Below are 15,620 nucleotides of genomic sequence, written 5' to 3'. Positions count from 1 at the left end.
TATCAGCATTGTTGCATTTTCAGTTTGCGCTTATTAGCATAATGATTGTTGCAGCTCTAAGCACTATAGTGCCAAAGTCTTTCAGGGCTGCTATCATGATAGTAAATATTATTATTCCATCAAACTCAAGCTTTAACCATCTGGGATGTAGTTTAACTTTTTCATGTATACCAGCATACAAGGGATTCACAGGAAAATGTGCATGCATGTAGTGTGTGTGAGAGAAGATGTTGGACAAATCTGTTACGCTGGGTGTTTCTTTTTCTGACATTGTTCACTATCGTTGCTTGTGGGCCCTGTAACCTCTTATTTCCGAATCACTACTTTTCAGGAAAAAAAAATGTATTTTTCATTATTTGACTTTGATTGTCATAGTTTGCAAAACTCACTGACAGATGCGAAGGATGGGCAGTAGTACTGATTGATGAAAAACAATTAAAATCATGAAAATTGGAGATGGGAGATCATGGCCCAAGCAGACACTATGCTTGAGTTTGAAAAGACAAAACTGAGTTTAATTCTTGTTTCATTATGTTGTAAACAGAGCCAGCTGTGCCCAGTTTCCTGGATAACTAACTGAGTAGCTGCTGAAGTTGTTTGCCACCTCCCCATGGTCCTTCAAAACTCAGTATTCAGATGCTGAATTGACTTTCTTTGCGTTCCGTGATCACAGGAACTTAAGCATTAAGGAGAAAGAGAAAGCTCATAAGGTTGCATTTTCTTTATTCTCATGAATTTGTTTTTTTGTTTCAGGCACAGCCACATCTGGATTTAAACACGTCAGCTCGGGTACTAAGTAGACTATGCATACCTAATGCCATGATGGAGTCTGTTCCAAACAGGCCGCTGGACTATTACACATGTGCCTTTCGCAAGTCAAAGATGAGCAGGTGAGGTTGAATAAACAATGCTTTAATACAGCTATTATCATATCACAGTACATAAAAGTGTACTTGTCTAAATGGATATCTCTTTTCTGCAGGTTCCTTGGCTGTGACAACCATGAAAACTACTTCACTAACACACAGAGACATCGCATTGTGAGTGACAGAAATTCTTAAACCACACATTTAATCAGTGAAATTGTTTTCTGAAGGAGTGAGAGTTTTCCCATTATTTTAGGTTTATGAGATCCTTGCCAGGACAGTGTATGGAAAAAGAAAGCGGGCAGAGGTCGGTGTGGACAGACTGGTGAATGAAGGAGTGTACACAGCAGCTTTCCCCCTTCATGAGGTGAGAAATGAATTATAATCTCTTTGAAGTGATTTAAAACCTGCGCTGTTTACCCTCTGCAAACAACACACTTTTCTACACTGTTTATTTGATTTTCAGGGCCCCTTTCAACTACCTAAGTATGGTGTTCGTCCTGAAGAGCTGAACCCACGGCAGGTTCTCTACCAGTACTGGGCCCGCTGGTTAAAGTGGTACAAGTATCAGCCACTGGACCACATAAGGGAGTACTTTGGAGAGAAGATTGCTTTCTACTTTGCTTGGCTTGGTAAACATTCATTTAAAAAAGATTAATATAGACTCTGTTATGTAACAATTATACATCTAAATTTTCATCTGTGTAGCCAGCTGTTTAATTTTGCAGCATTTAACCCTTGTGTTGTCTTAATATCCTGTATACTCTCCTTGTCCTAAGGGCCAAAAGTTACCCACCTTTGCTTAACACCTAAAATAATTAGGCTTAAACATTGCATCTTATAACTGGGTATCATTTAAGTTCTTAAAACAGAACACTTGCCATAAGTGTTTTATTTACTAAATCAGATGTTAATTATTATCATCACTATTGCCAAATTTACTGCATCATTGTAACAAATATTTGTTTTTTTTAGTGGAGATACTTATGAAGCTTTAAATGCATTTTACAGAAGAGAACAGTCAAGATTTTTTTGCCTATTTCAATTCACTATACAGTGAAAAAATTCAACTACAAACACTTGCATTCTCACACATTTTAAGCCACCACTCCCACTACTGTTATGCATAAACAATAGCATTAGATTAGAATTACATAATATGATGAAAACAAATTTGTGAAGATTGTTGGTACTGGCTTGGGTCATTCTTGAGCCTAAGATGACACAAAAGTTTATGGTAATCACTGTAAGTCTGATTCCAGACCTCAGATTAAACATGTCCATTGATTTCAATTACCATATTGACAGAAATTTGATGACAGTAATTATAATAACTGCTAAAACAAAGAAACGTGTTAAATGAATAGACTGCACATCCTAAGAATATTTAAATGTGAGAAAGGATTTGAGTGTCGTTTGATGTTAAGGTGATAGCACAATCAGAACAAATCTATATCAATGTTATCCAGTATTTGCTCTTAAGCATTGGCTATCTTATAAAGCTGTTAGTCTTGCTTTGTCAGTTTTATAATTTTACTTTATAGCAGGTCTAATGTCTCTGTTTATAAGTGCTTGATATCACATCTTAGTATTTTCACATTGAGATTATTAGCTAGTAAATTTAATTTTCACAAGACTTTTTTTAATCTCTTGATAATTATGTCTATTTTTGTATTTTAACAAAACTTGTTTAAGTAATGCTTCTCTATGAGTTTAAATCTGTTATTAATTAATAATCCACACCATTTTCATACACATGACACACTGGATAACAAAGAAGTCCAGGCTATAGCTAGAGAGGCTTTTACCGTTCTAAACATATGCCTGGTAGATTTATCTGGGACAGAACTCCCTGGTGCACAGAGGGATCCAGGTTTTACATTCCTTTTGAAACAAACAACTGAAAGTGGTATTAAGCTTCAAAAATGAAATACGTCATTACTCAACAGAGAAAATAGTGCAGCAGAAAAAAATCATGTAACAGAATAATAAGAAATTAGCTTGAGATAATTAAACCATCAACTCTGGCATGAAATATACATACTGAAGATCATCCCAGCGTTAAACAGCAGTGCAGCAATGTTATTGCACACACCCCCTGTATCAGCTGAGAGCAGCAGCCTAATAATGGATCCTTGTATCTCTGCAGGTTTCTACACAGCCTGGCTGCTTCCTGCAGCAGTGGTAGGGACTCTGGTCTTTGTGTCTGGAGTCATGTCGATGGGCACCAACACACCAGCGTGAGTCATTTTTTAGGTTTTAGCACAATGAGCTGAGCATGTCAGTGTTTGAACTTTGACAGCGCTGCCATTTCCTCTCCATGACAGTCATCAGCATGAAGGGAGAGCTGTTGTTCTCTAAACTTCAATTTGTGATGAACAAGCTGCGGTCAACTAAGCAGCAAGACAGAATGAGCATTCTTTTTTGTGTCGACAGTGCCTGGAATTTAAAGACATGATTGAGTAGTTCACTGTAAAAAGAGCAGGTGAAAGCACCTTTGCTTCTGAAGGCGAGACAACAGCTGTTTCAATACAGCATCTATGCTTCATGATGGTGTAGGTTTTTAACTGAAAACACTGATCTTGTTCTGTTGTTGCTGTGTGTACAGGTCGTTTTTGCCTAATAGGTTTACTTTATCTTTGCTTAGTGCTGACATAAGATTATTGTCTTTTAAAGGTGTTTGAGCTAGTGTTTACTAATTATGGCTCTGCTTATTCCATTTTGTCCTTTCTATTATGCCTTAGAGCCTTTTCATAAACAAATCCTGTTAAAAGAAAAAAGTTGGGACGTTGTGTAAAATTTGAATACAACAGTGGTTTGCAAATCCTTTTTAATCTATACTCAGTTGAATACAGCACAAAAATATTTTGTTATTAAATACACACGCATTCTGAATTTGATGCCTGAAACATGTTCCAAAAAAGTTGGTACGAGAGCATATCTACCACTGTGTTACATCACCTTTTCCTCCAACAACACTGTAAGCACTGAAGACACTAAAAGCTGAAGTGCTGAAAGTGGAATTCTTTCCCATTCTTGCTTGATGTACATTTTAAGTTGCCCAACAGTGCTGGATTTCTGTTGTCTGGACTGCATGCAGACATTCTAGTACCCTTACTCTTTTACTTTAAGTCATACTGTTGTTACCTGTGCGGACTGTGGCTTGGCAATGTCTTTCTGAATTAAGGAGGGACTTCCCTGTCGCTCCAAAACCTGTTTGCACCTCTCAATATCAAATGTACCTTCACAGATGTGCAAGTTACCCATGCCATAGGCCACTGGTTCCCAACCTGGGGTCCAAACCCCCAGGGAAGGGCAGCAAAGATCTAAAGGGGGGGCGCAAGGCTTGGTCTACTCTGAGGCTACCAAAATTAGATTTGCAAATATTGACTAAAACTGTGATAAAACAGTTATTAAGTTTATACAAAGGTCTTTTCATAAGAAAAGCATGCATAGGCCTTTTTAAGGGTTTTATCAGCAAAACAATTAAAATATATGTTGATTTTTGACAGCAGTGTGTCACTTTTTCTTCTCTCTTGGGTCCTGTGGGGGGCTCTGCTTTTCTAAGGTACATGCAGGGGGGCTCCAAGGAAAAACGGTTGCGAAACACTGCCATAGGCACTAAAACACCCCCACACCATGACAGACCATGGCCCACCTTGGCTTTTGAACTTTTCATTGTTAACTGTCTGAATGGTAATTTTCCTCTCTTCCCAATGGACTCTACATTATATCCAAAAATTCTTTAAATGAGAACTTAGACCACAGCACACCTTTCCACTTTTGGTCTGTCCATCTCAAATGAGCTCAGGTCCAGAAAGGTCAGCAGCACTTTTGGTAAATGGCTTTCACTCTGCATGGTAGAGCCCTAGCTTAAATTTGTAGATGCAGCAACATACTGTTTTAACTTCAAGAGATTTTCTGAAGTATTCCAGAGCTCATGTTTTAATATCAATCACAGAAAGATGCCAGTCTTTAATTTAGTGCAGCCTGAGGGATCAAACGTCACAGGGATTCAATGCTAGCTTTCAGCCTTGCCTGGTATGTGCAGAAATGTCTCCAAATTCTCTGAATCTTTTGATAATATTACAGACTGTCAGTGGTGGAATCTCTAAATGCACCTTGAGGATCATTACACAGGAGTTGTTGGACTCTTCACCCATGCAGTCTTTTACAAAATTGAAAACTTTGCACTATTGTTGATTGTTTCTGGAACGACCTTTTTACACTCTGCCATGGAACTTTCCCTGTTACTAATACATCTGTGGGATGTTCCGGGTGTTTTTGTGCATTCCATAACTTTCCCAGTCTGTTCTGGCTCCTGGCCCAACTTATGAAACAGTCAAAATTTTGGGAAATAAGAGAATTAATCCACTATCACCGCACAGGTTTTTATTTTGAGGATGTAAAAAGGTATAATCTTAGAGTTATTGCATTAATTATTTTCTTGGCCAGCCACAAATAGACATAGTGACATGTCTTAAGTCTTTTTCCAAAGATTTGTATCTATGTTTGACCTCATCATCAGTGTGAACAAGGAGCAAAGTGTCACCCCTGCTCATTTCACCCTCAGCGGTAAAGCTCTTATTTCCCCACTTATTGATCATCTCTTTAGTGACACCAAAATGCTCCCATCATAAAGATTCTCCTTGCATTTTTCCGAACAAATTATGCTAAGCAAGCACTGTTTCTAAAACAAACAGACCAAAACATCAAAGCACAGTATGCTGTGCATAAAAAACAAACCCCACTGGGCATGTCTGTGCCCAATTTATAATGCATTATTTAACACCACAGTGGGCTCTGCTTTGCCGACACAGCTCTGTGGAAGTAGTTCTCTTTTAGAGCGTATATACCTTAAGGTGTTTGGCTCCCAATATTGGCTTTCTGATTGTTTGGGTTTAACAGTCTGCTTTTATGGCATCCTGCTGCTTTCAGTGATGGAGAATTTATCTCACTATAAAGTAGGAAAGGAGGCTAGAGGGGATGGAAGACAGGTCAGTATTTCAGGAAAGGATGCAGACAAATGTCTGAGATTCATGAGGTTCATTACTTCACAATGAAGATTAAAGCCATTGATTTGTTTAGAATAGATGGAAAGCAGTCTGTGTCAACAATAAACTGCAGTGGCCTCAAGTGATAATGGACAATTAGTGCAAAATAAGCTTCACACCATATAATTCACATGGAAAGAACCCTCTCAGTAGGTCCAGCCTTTATTTGTTTAGCAGATCCCATGTGTAGAGGTTGTTTCAGTACTTTCAAAGTGAAAGTGCTTCCAGCATGCTGGGAGAACGATCTCTACACCTTCCATCTCTCCTGCTTTCTCACTCATTCAGTATAACCCAGTTTATTTGAATAGTTTATGAGATTACAGGCCAAATATATCTGTTTGTGATAAAAGTGCTAGGCAACATGATACATCTGAATCCTTTCTGGGTTTTAAAGCTTTGTGTTTCTCAGTTACATCTAATTGGTATGTGTTTGTCAACAGGAAAGAAATCTGTAACAGCGGAGCTTCATACCTGATGTGTCCTCTCTGTAACACATGCAAGGCATGGAACATGTCTGAAATCTGTACAATGGCAAAGGTAAGTAGCCCTGATATCATTCTACTCTTACATAAACAATTTGTTATTATGAATATGAATTAACATAAATCAAAGTTGAAATTACAAAAGATGATATTTGCTTCAAATTTATTATTGCAGTTGGGGTATTTATTTGACCACCCAGGCACAGTCCTCTTTAGTGTGTTCATGTCTTTCTGGGCTGTAACCTTTCTGGAGTACTGGAAGAGAAAGATGGCAACCCTGGCCCACCACTGGGACTGTATGGACTTCCATGAAGAAGAGGTCTCACATTTTTCCCTTCTTCTTAACTATCACTGCATTTGTGGCTTTACTGGTTTCTGGTAGGTGGCTAGAAATCCCAAAAAAGGGCATCTTCAAAGTAATGTCTGGGGACCAGTAGCACCAGATATGTAAAAGTTCTGTCTTAAATTAAGGTCTGAACCCTACACTGAAACTCATTAGGCTGTTAACTTTAGTTGTGTCACTGTTTTGCTTCACCACTCTGATGTAAGGTTCATCTTAAGTAGTAGAGTATGTAGTCCAAATCACCAAATCATTGTTGCACATATGACTTTTTCCTTTCATGTGGCCAGTCAGTGTTGGGCAATTTTTCTTAATGCAGTGAGTTTCCATCGATACTGATGTCATCTTTTTGTTTCCTTCAGGAGCGACCAAGGCCAGAGTTCACAGCCATGGCTCCAACGATGGAGCAAAATCCAGTGACTGGGGTCAAAGAGCCCTACTTTCCAGAGAAGACCAGGCTATCTCGCATGTTCACCGGCTCCATGGTCATCATTATGATGGTAAGATGCTGTTTAAAAGTATTTCATATGTCCTGTGTGTGTTATATGTCTTTCTTTGTAATGTATACATTTTAAATTAGAGTGTTCATTTTTCATTTTCCTGAATAAGCCCCTAATATCTTCACAGAGTCAGCCTGGTCTACTAAGTTTGCTACATTGCACTGCCGTGTTGTACAGTAGCCCAGAATGGATGACCCAAACGCTGTCTCTGGGACCTATTAACTTGCAAAATCCCTCTCTCTGACATTAGGTTAACGCAATTGTCTTTGAAAGAAGTCCATGTGCTGTTAAATGCGCTGCATAGATCATGTATTGGCCTCACATCTCTCTAAGATATATAATATCATAAGGTAGGTGATGCCTTGGGTGGTACACACTTAAAGATGCCCAGGTTAGCCATAAACATTTTGAATGAAGCCCCAAATGTAAAAAGAAAAACAAACTGCCAGATTGTGTCCTCCTCGTGTATATATTAGTATCCGTATTTGTATAAGCTAAAAAATGTTTGGAAATATCAGCATAGCAGATGTCGCCAAAAATTTGTGCATCCCCATTGTTAGCTTGTGTCAATTGTCTGATCTTTATACAGTTTAATCTAGAACAGTGTTACTCAACTCTGCTCAAGTAAAGGGCCAAATTGTAGAAAAAATACCTTTGCAAGAGCCTGGTGGGAGGAGGGAGGGGTTCCAATAGGTACTAAATAAAAAACTATTAATCAGAGCAAGCAGAGAGCTTGTTATCACCTTTAATTTTTATCTTTTTTCCTTATCTTTAGTCAATAAGGGTATTTATTTGGGTTCAAAAGGCAGTTTGAGCCATCACTTTTTATCTCCATTGTCAACCATGTCAGATGACGATTTTGTTTAAAGCATAATTGTTAGTTCATTTCATTCTGCTAATTTGTCAGTACACCAACTAATCTATATGCAATGATGACAAATTTATCTGAAAAGATTAGTTTAATATAGTTAATACTAGAGATAAAGTTAGAATACCATAAAATTAACAATACTTTAGATGGGTAAAAAAAATTTAGAAAAGAGAAAAAATGCATTTTATTTCCTAATATCATTACTGAATACCAGTATTAGATCACAGAAAACTAGACATTCTTCTTGTATTAATCAAACAAAAATCAGATACATTTTAGTGGGTCTGATGGAGCTGACAAAAATTGAGAAATGATGGGCAAAAAGTTGTATTTAAAAAAGAGTTCAATTAAAAACCTGTTCTTCACACAACTGTGACTTGCAATGGATCAATTCTGATGACAGAATTTCCTTTTTCAAGGTTTTTTTGGGAGGATTATTTTCCCAAGTAAGACTTAAAAGAGCCACAGGTCATCACAAAAGAGCCACGTGTTGAGTATCACTGATCTAGAAGCATGCACTGTATATGATTATTCTAATGTTTATGATAACTCCAGTTTTTCTCTGGTAAATTAAAAATTATAATTCTGATTCTAATGCAAGATCTGATTAGATTCCATGCAGACTTTGCAACAGTTTTCTCTGTACCCATACTGTCATTTTAACTTGGTCTCAGTGACTCGTCTCCGTATCTTACAAGCATTTACCTTTGTGAGCCTGAAAAGAAAAAGAGGTGGGGTTGATATCTTTGTGCTATTCTACCAACTCCTACAGTTGGTAACTGAACCTTTTTCGAGACATGAATCAGGATCATATTTATGCATGGCTGGATGTGATCTGATTATCTAAGCTATTCACCTTATATCCCGTCTCACTTCTCCCTGTATTGTCACCTTTCAGCCCTACAAGCAATGCCACCCTAGATCAATGTATGAAAGATTAAGGGTCCGATTCCTCACAAAGCTCAATCCAGTAATGACCTAGATGGCAAGTTGGTATAGAATGACTTAAGATCACATTAGCGCTAAAGGAGGATGAAAGTGGGACGTCCCCGAATCTAATTTTTCATGTCATTAGATTCTTTCCAATGCTTTTCCAAGAACTAGGGGCTGCAGTCCCTGTTGAAAGAGAAGTTTAAAAATTACCCCCATTACAGTCTCTGAGTCAAACTTGCCTTCCTGTATCACATCCATACTGTTCAAGCCAAATGTAGCCTCTCAGAGGAGAATTCATCAAAGAAACAAGTCCACAAATCAATAAGCCAATATTCAGACAAATGACAACACTGCACCAAGATATGCAGATTTAAAGTTTGCATATTGCCAAAGTAAGGCACCATAATGGTTCAGACTGAGGGCTGCTATACTCATTTACAGGGGAAATTTCTTCACACAGTCTTTTTGTTGTACAGGGAAAAAAAGTGTAGAGAGAAAAAATTGTTGTTTTAACTAACAAAGTTAACTAATTGTACCATTTTTGACCCAGTGTTTCTGTGTCTTCTCCTCCCAGCTTTGTGTAGTGATGATCTTCCTGGTGACTGTGGTAATGTGCCGTGGGATCATTAGCATAATGATGTTTCGTACTGGAAGCCCCGTCCTTCGTACAGAGGTATATTAAAGCTACAAAAAGCACATGCATATGCAGATTTAATTTGTTACCCCCAAATGTAATTTATTCTCATCATTTGAATGACTACTACATTCTCTACAGACTCGATTAATCTCTTTTAACATTTCTAGCTCCCTAGTCTGCATGTTTGACTGCATACTAAACATTAACACATGTCCGTGATCTTATTCTCAGGCAGGAACAATAGCAAACATCTCCAGCAGCATCGTGAATCTATGCCTTATCCTGTTGATGGGCCGTGTCTACACTGCATTAGCTGAGCAGCTCACTAAATGGGGTAAGAATCAATACTTCTCTCTGACAGCTCCAACCTCAGTTCTATATATTGATATCAGCCTCTCATCGGATCTCTGCTAACTAATAGCTGGGACTCCTCAAAGATCGGATGTCTCATGTTCAGTCCTGACATCTGTGGAAAACATGAAGCCTTAGTGAGAGCAACCAAAACATACTGCCGAATGAACAATTCACTGCAGTACACATGTGACAAAGACTGGAATCTTTCAAATTATGCAGTGAAGAGCAAGTACAATGCATGTGTCTTCTGCAAGAGCGCCAACTCTGGAAGCCTAACAGAAGCACCCAATGATAGATAGACAAATAGTGACTAAAGGTGGAGGAAGCAAATGATGACTGGAGGTGGAGTTGACATGCTTCAGGTCACTTCCTCTAGTAAATATTGAAAACTGAATGTTGTCATAGTTTGTTCTTATAATTCAGCATTACAGTTATAACTAGAAAAACACTGGAGTCTATCTTCAGCCTCTGTGAAAATGTATGAAGACCCTTTTACGAAACATCAGCTGCATTTTAAACCTTTATATTTGGGCTTCATTTGCTAATTTAAATATCATCTCCTTTATCATTTAAAAAAATCAGATCATTTTCATGATGTACCTGTAACTATTTATTTAGCCAGGTTAAAGCTAGTTATCTTTGTGCAAAACACAACAAAAAGCCAATGCCACAAAGAAAGTTAATAAGCTAATGTGCTTATAGTTTGGCAATTTATTTTTCAGTCAAGATCACTTGGTCAAGAAGCACACAGATTTGCAATTATCAATATTTTGATTTGTTTAGAAACTATGACACATTTATTGCCATAATTTATATTTGATGGAATGACTATTCTAGGATCCCTCTTCCTTTCCACAAGCCTTCACTGAAAATATCAAACAGGAACAGCAAATATTCCTGCCCCTTCTGGTGCATACAAGGAAAGCGTGAGGCAGGGAGAGAAGTTGCAAAAAACCCAGAGCAAAGCAGGCATCAGTTACCGCAGAAGGACATTTATTAAGTCATGTTTTGCATAATGGAGGAGCTGGGGTGGAGGAGGGAAGCAAAAGCAGCATGCAGAGGTAGCAGCAAAGAGTAGCTTAAATATGGTGGTACGAGTGCAATTAGTAAATAGGAAGCTCAGCATTAATCTGCTGGCAGTAAGCTTATGAGTGCTATGTGAGATCAGATGGTGAGATCAGATGATCGCGATGATATGGCAGTGCTTGACACTGTGGCCTCCCTGGACTAACACTATATGCTTGATTTTTAAACTATCAAGCCAGCATGTGCATGCCTCCTGACATGACTAATTTAAATGAAAAGTCACGGCATCACCAAAATTTCTGCATTGCAAAATCGTGATCACATTTGATGTCATTGTTGTGCTTTAAATCAAAGTGGTGGACAAACAGGCCTTACATCTCTACAACAGCTTAATAAGAGCTGCCTAAGCACACAGGTGACTAAGCAGCAAAACAAACTATTGCAAGGGAACAGAATTTAATCAGCGCTGTTTGTACTGTATGCAGTGCATGACCCAGTTCTGGAGACGTGACAAAGACAAGAGAAACATATGCTTAACTGGCTGCTAGCATAGGAGGAAGGTGATGACAATTGGAGGTGGAGGTGGAGGTGTAGGGGGCAAGCTTCAGGTCACTTCCTCTTGTAAATACTGAAAATGGTATGGTTGCCATAGTGCATTCTTATAATTCTACAATGATGTTAAAATAAAGGGTATAATACTTATCTTTGTTTATTAATAGTCCAGTAAAAAGAAGAGAAATCACAAATTATTTACCTTCTGAAGTTTTGATTTATTGCTATTTAAGTTTGAATTGATTCTATATTATATTTAAGTACATTTAATTTAAGTATAGTCGAGAGTTTGTGGCTCTGGGGTTGGGACTAGGGCCTGCTGTTGTGCTCTATAATCATTCTCTCAATACCAGTCAAATACATGTGATTAAGATTTTTCTTTTTTTGCAATAAGCATGCTGCCCTATCTGCCATCATCCATCTTTATAATAAAGAAGAAAATGATGCATTTATTTTCTTGCCCAGCATAACACTGAGTACATGCAGAAGTCTTTCAGACATAGTTTACTCAGACTATTTTACTAAGAGTACTGTCTTTTTGGCTCATTTTGATAGTTTGGATTGTAATGACATTTTTTTCACCATTGCCTGTTTGTTGGCATGATATATTTCATCCAATCTGTTACTGAGAACTGCAAGCAAAGTAACATGTATTCAGATTATCTTTAGGAAACTGTACATTTGACAAGCTTATCAGACAGAGATAAAGAATACTTTCAAGTATTACAGTCTTAAATTCATCACTGTCTTTTTTCTCTGTTATAGAGATGCACAGAACACAGACTCAGTATGACAATGCCTTCATCTTCAAGGTGTTTATCTTCCAGTTTGTCAACTTCTACTCATCCCCTTTCTACGTGGCTTTCTTTAAAGGAAGGTGAGACAAACACCAGTCTCAGTAGACTCACAAAAACAATAAGGACTAAATAACATTTTGTACCAGATAAGATCCCCCCTGTGTCTTCTCTGTATGGATCCACAGGTTTGTGGGTTACCCAACCAACTATGGCACCCTGTTTGGGATGAGAAATGAAGATGTAAGTTTACAACTTAGCAATAAATATCATAGAGAATATATTCCAGATCTCTGGATTTGCATCTTTTTGAAGTTTCTGAAATTGTACCCCTCCACTGTGTCATATCTGTTTCTGTTTGTGCTCAAACTCTGCAGTGTGGTCCAGGGGGCTGCCTCATTGAGCTGGCTGAACAACTCTTCATCATCATGGTGGGAAAGCAAATCATCAACAACATTCAGGAGTTCATCATCCCGTATGTTTCATTTCTACTATAGCGCTATGTTTTCTCTGGATCATGTATCTATCATACTTTAAAATCTGTAATTCTAGTGTTCTATTTTGGATATGTAAAAAGGTTAAGGAGTATTAGACTTAATTCAGAACTGTCCTGCTTTTACTCACAAACTAAAGCCAAGTACAATTAAATAGAGCAGAGTAATTTCAATTATTTTAATTCTAGTATGCCTAATTTCCTGTCTAAAAGGATCAAAAAACATCTCTTTTTTCCACATGTGGACATTCTTCTTCTTTTTTTCTGAAAGTGTTGCATCAGACTGTTTTGCATCCAGATTGCAGTGAGTTTGGTGCAGTAAAGCTCAATGCTGTATCTCTGCAGCACTGGCAAAGTTAGTGTGAGCGTGTGGGGGTGTGTGGGTGTATGTGTGTGTTTCCAGACAAGAACCTGAACAGACAACAGGGTAGAGTCAGAATTGCAGGGGGCTTCTGTAAACAAAATAATACAGAAGAACACAGGGGGACTTTAAAAAATACAGATGATCTAGTCGAACTTTAACACATTGTTTCCCACATTAGAGTTACTGGTAGTCTTGTGCACTAGGAAAAGTAGTTATACTGCTCATCAATGGGGAACAACCAATAAGCTATTGACAGCAGAATGGGAAAAGCATAAAGAAGTGTTCCCAGATTGTCTCTGTACAGCGCTGAGTCAGTGTAGTCTTTAGATTATCTTGATTGATTAAATAATTGATCGTAGTTGAGTGTGTGAGTTCAGTTGGCAGCCAAGTTGTTCAGCTTAGCAATGCAGTTTTTAGTTTCTTTCTTTGTACAGAAGAGTCATCTCAAATCACTAAATGAGGACATCCTTGAGAATAGACCATATTCCTCATGGTAGACATGTTCCCATGATATCATGCTCAGGGTAGGAAGCTGATATGTTGTTATCATATATCTGGTAATTTGTCATATAAACTGCAATAACTTGACACCGTTTTTTGTTTGTTTGTTTGTTTTGCTTACTGACTGAAAAAACAACCTCAATGACAATTGAGACTGACAATTTAGAAAGCAATTAGACCATATTTTTTGATAAAAAAAATTTGAGGACCATCAGACCACAGCTAACTGCTCATCCACTTCCTGTTTATCTTTACATTTGATAAACACAGATGTGATTGATCTTGAATTTATTTACTTAAGCCTTTAGTGAAACTCATGGATGTGAGGCATGTAGCTCCATGCTCCACTGTTGTTCCTACATTACTGTACCATCTTTGCAGCCATAGGTCATATAAATGATGGATGTTCCTAATAAGCATATTGATTATATTATAAGCTGACTTACTTAAAGTCTTTTTTTGATGTTACAGTGAATGTGAGCTCCACAATAGTTAGTCAAAATAAGATGTAAAGTGCGGGGTAATGAGCTGTGGTCCTAATAAAATAAAAGGAAATAGAAATGAGCCTCGGATTAGTTCTGTTTTCTTTTTTTATCATGTGTAGGATACAGCTAATTCATCAGACCTCCAGGAAGATACAAATGGGAATATGTTGCTGGGAAGAATGGACACTGAACTCTATTCATGATACAGTAATTTGAAAATAACAGTAGGGTTTAAAATAGACCGGCTCTAATTCTATTCAGTTTCAACACAAATACATTCAGGGAGTTTTACCTTGGGATTGAATAAATACTGCATAATCCAAGACAATATATTGAATAAGTTAAACTGTTGCAGTCTTTTTATCACTATCAAACAATTTTGTTAAATATCTTGATTTTTTTTTAAACAAAATGTGGTCTAGATGTGTTTATTATTTTTGTCATTCACATGATAATAATTATTATAGATGATTCTCATCCACTGCAATTTTCCTATCTGCCTTTTACATAGTGTAATTTTGAACAATCATTCTGCCCAGAGTAAGGTAATTTGAGTGACTAGAAATGACAAAGACTGAAATGATTGCTTTGACCTAAAAAGTGCTCTTCCAAGTTAACACAACTCAGTTTTTTAACAGCCTTTCACTGTTCAGTCTTACAGTGTAAGACACAATGAAGGATGTGAAAGCCCAGGCCTGAGAAAGATTGCTAGGCAGCATGTGACACTAAGTCCAAAATGGTCATTGAGAATGACATAACATGCATCTAGAGAATATAACCATAATCAGACACAAAGTCAAAGACAATAAATAGATCCAGACCTCTCTTATTTTCAGTAGCCTGTAGTTTTCTTTGAGTTGGGATGCAATACAGTCAAAAAGAAAAATCAGCGTCTCAGTTTATATGACAGATGACTTGAAATATAACAGTGCAGCATAATTACAAAATGTAAGCTTCCCACCCTACAAGTAACATCACGGATACATGGCCACTGTGAAAATTTGGTCCAGTGGGAAGAAATTCTGGTTTGGCGGCCTGGTTCTTTGATTGCTTCAGGTTTTCTTGTAATTTGGAAAGTTAACAGAACCTCCTTACCCATCTTAAATCTTCATAAAAAGTTTGCAGACTCATCAACCTATCCTGATAACATCAAAAAGATTTGATGTTTAGGATTTTAATATGGATGAACACCATATGGGACCACATCAGCTAATTTGAGAGGAAATGAGCGAAGGGAATAAAGCCCCTAATCGTGTTTCCACTCAAGAGTAAAGCTCCTGAGGCTAAAATTAGCATACTGCCAAATATAACAGCATAAACCTCACCTGGAGTTGTTGCTGAAAAATAGAAACTTTTTTAAATCCTGTC

The 15,620-nt window shown here is 37.6% G+C and overlaps 1 protein-coding gene across 1 annotated transcript in view; it reads left to right on the top strand.

Moving 5' to 3' along the window:
* ano11 (anoctamin 11) overlaps positions 1–15,620 on the top strand; it is a 29,860-nt gene that overhangs the window by 2,760 nt on the left and 11,480 nt on the right. Inside the window, exons 5-17 of the mRNA XM_041799799.1 lie at positions 754–890; positions 983–1,040; positions 1,123–1,233; positions 1,333–1,498; positions 3,016–3,106; positions 6,361–6,457; positions 6,578–6,721; positions 7,105–7,242; positions 9,621–9,719; positions 9,915–10,017; positions 12,381–12,492; positions 12,598–12,652; positions 12,787–12,884. Of these exons, the coding sequence (XP_041655733.1) occupies positions 754–890; positions 983–1,040; positions 1,123–1,233; positions 1,333–1,498; positions 3,016–3,106; positions 6,361–6,457; positions 6,578–6,721; positions 7,105–7,242; positions 9,621–9,719; positions 9,915–10,017; positions 12,381–12,492; positions 12,598–12,652; positions 12,787–12,884 (1,409 nt within the window). The remainder of the gene's footprint in view (positions 1–753; positions 891–982; positions 1,041–1,122; positions 1,234–1,332; positions 1,499–3,015; positions 3,107–6,360; positions 6,458–6,577; positions 6,722–7,104; positions 7,243–9,620; positions 9,720–9,914; positions 10,018–12,380; positions 12,493–12,597; positions 12,653–12,786; positions 12,885–15,620) is intronic.

Source organism: Cheilinus undulatus, linkage group 11, assembly GCF_018320785.1.
Source record: "Cheilinus undulatus linkage group 11, ASM1832078v1, whole genome shotgun sequence".
NCBI lineage: Eukaryota > Metazoa > Chordata > Actinopteri > Labriformes > Labridae > Cheilinus > Cheilinus undulatus.
Note: the sequence above shows the minus strand (reverse complement) of the source record. Positions and strands in the feature narration are given on the sequence as shown.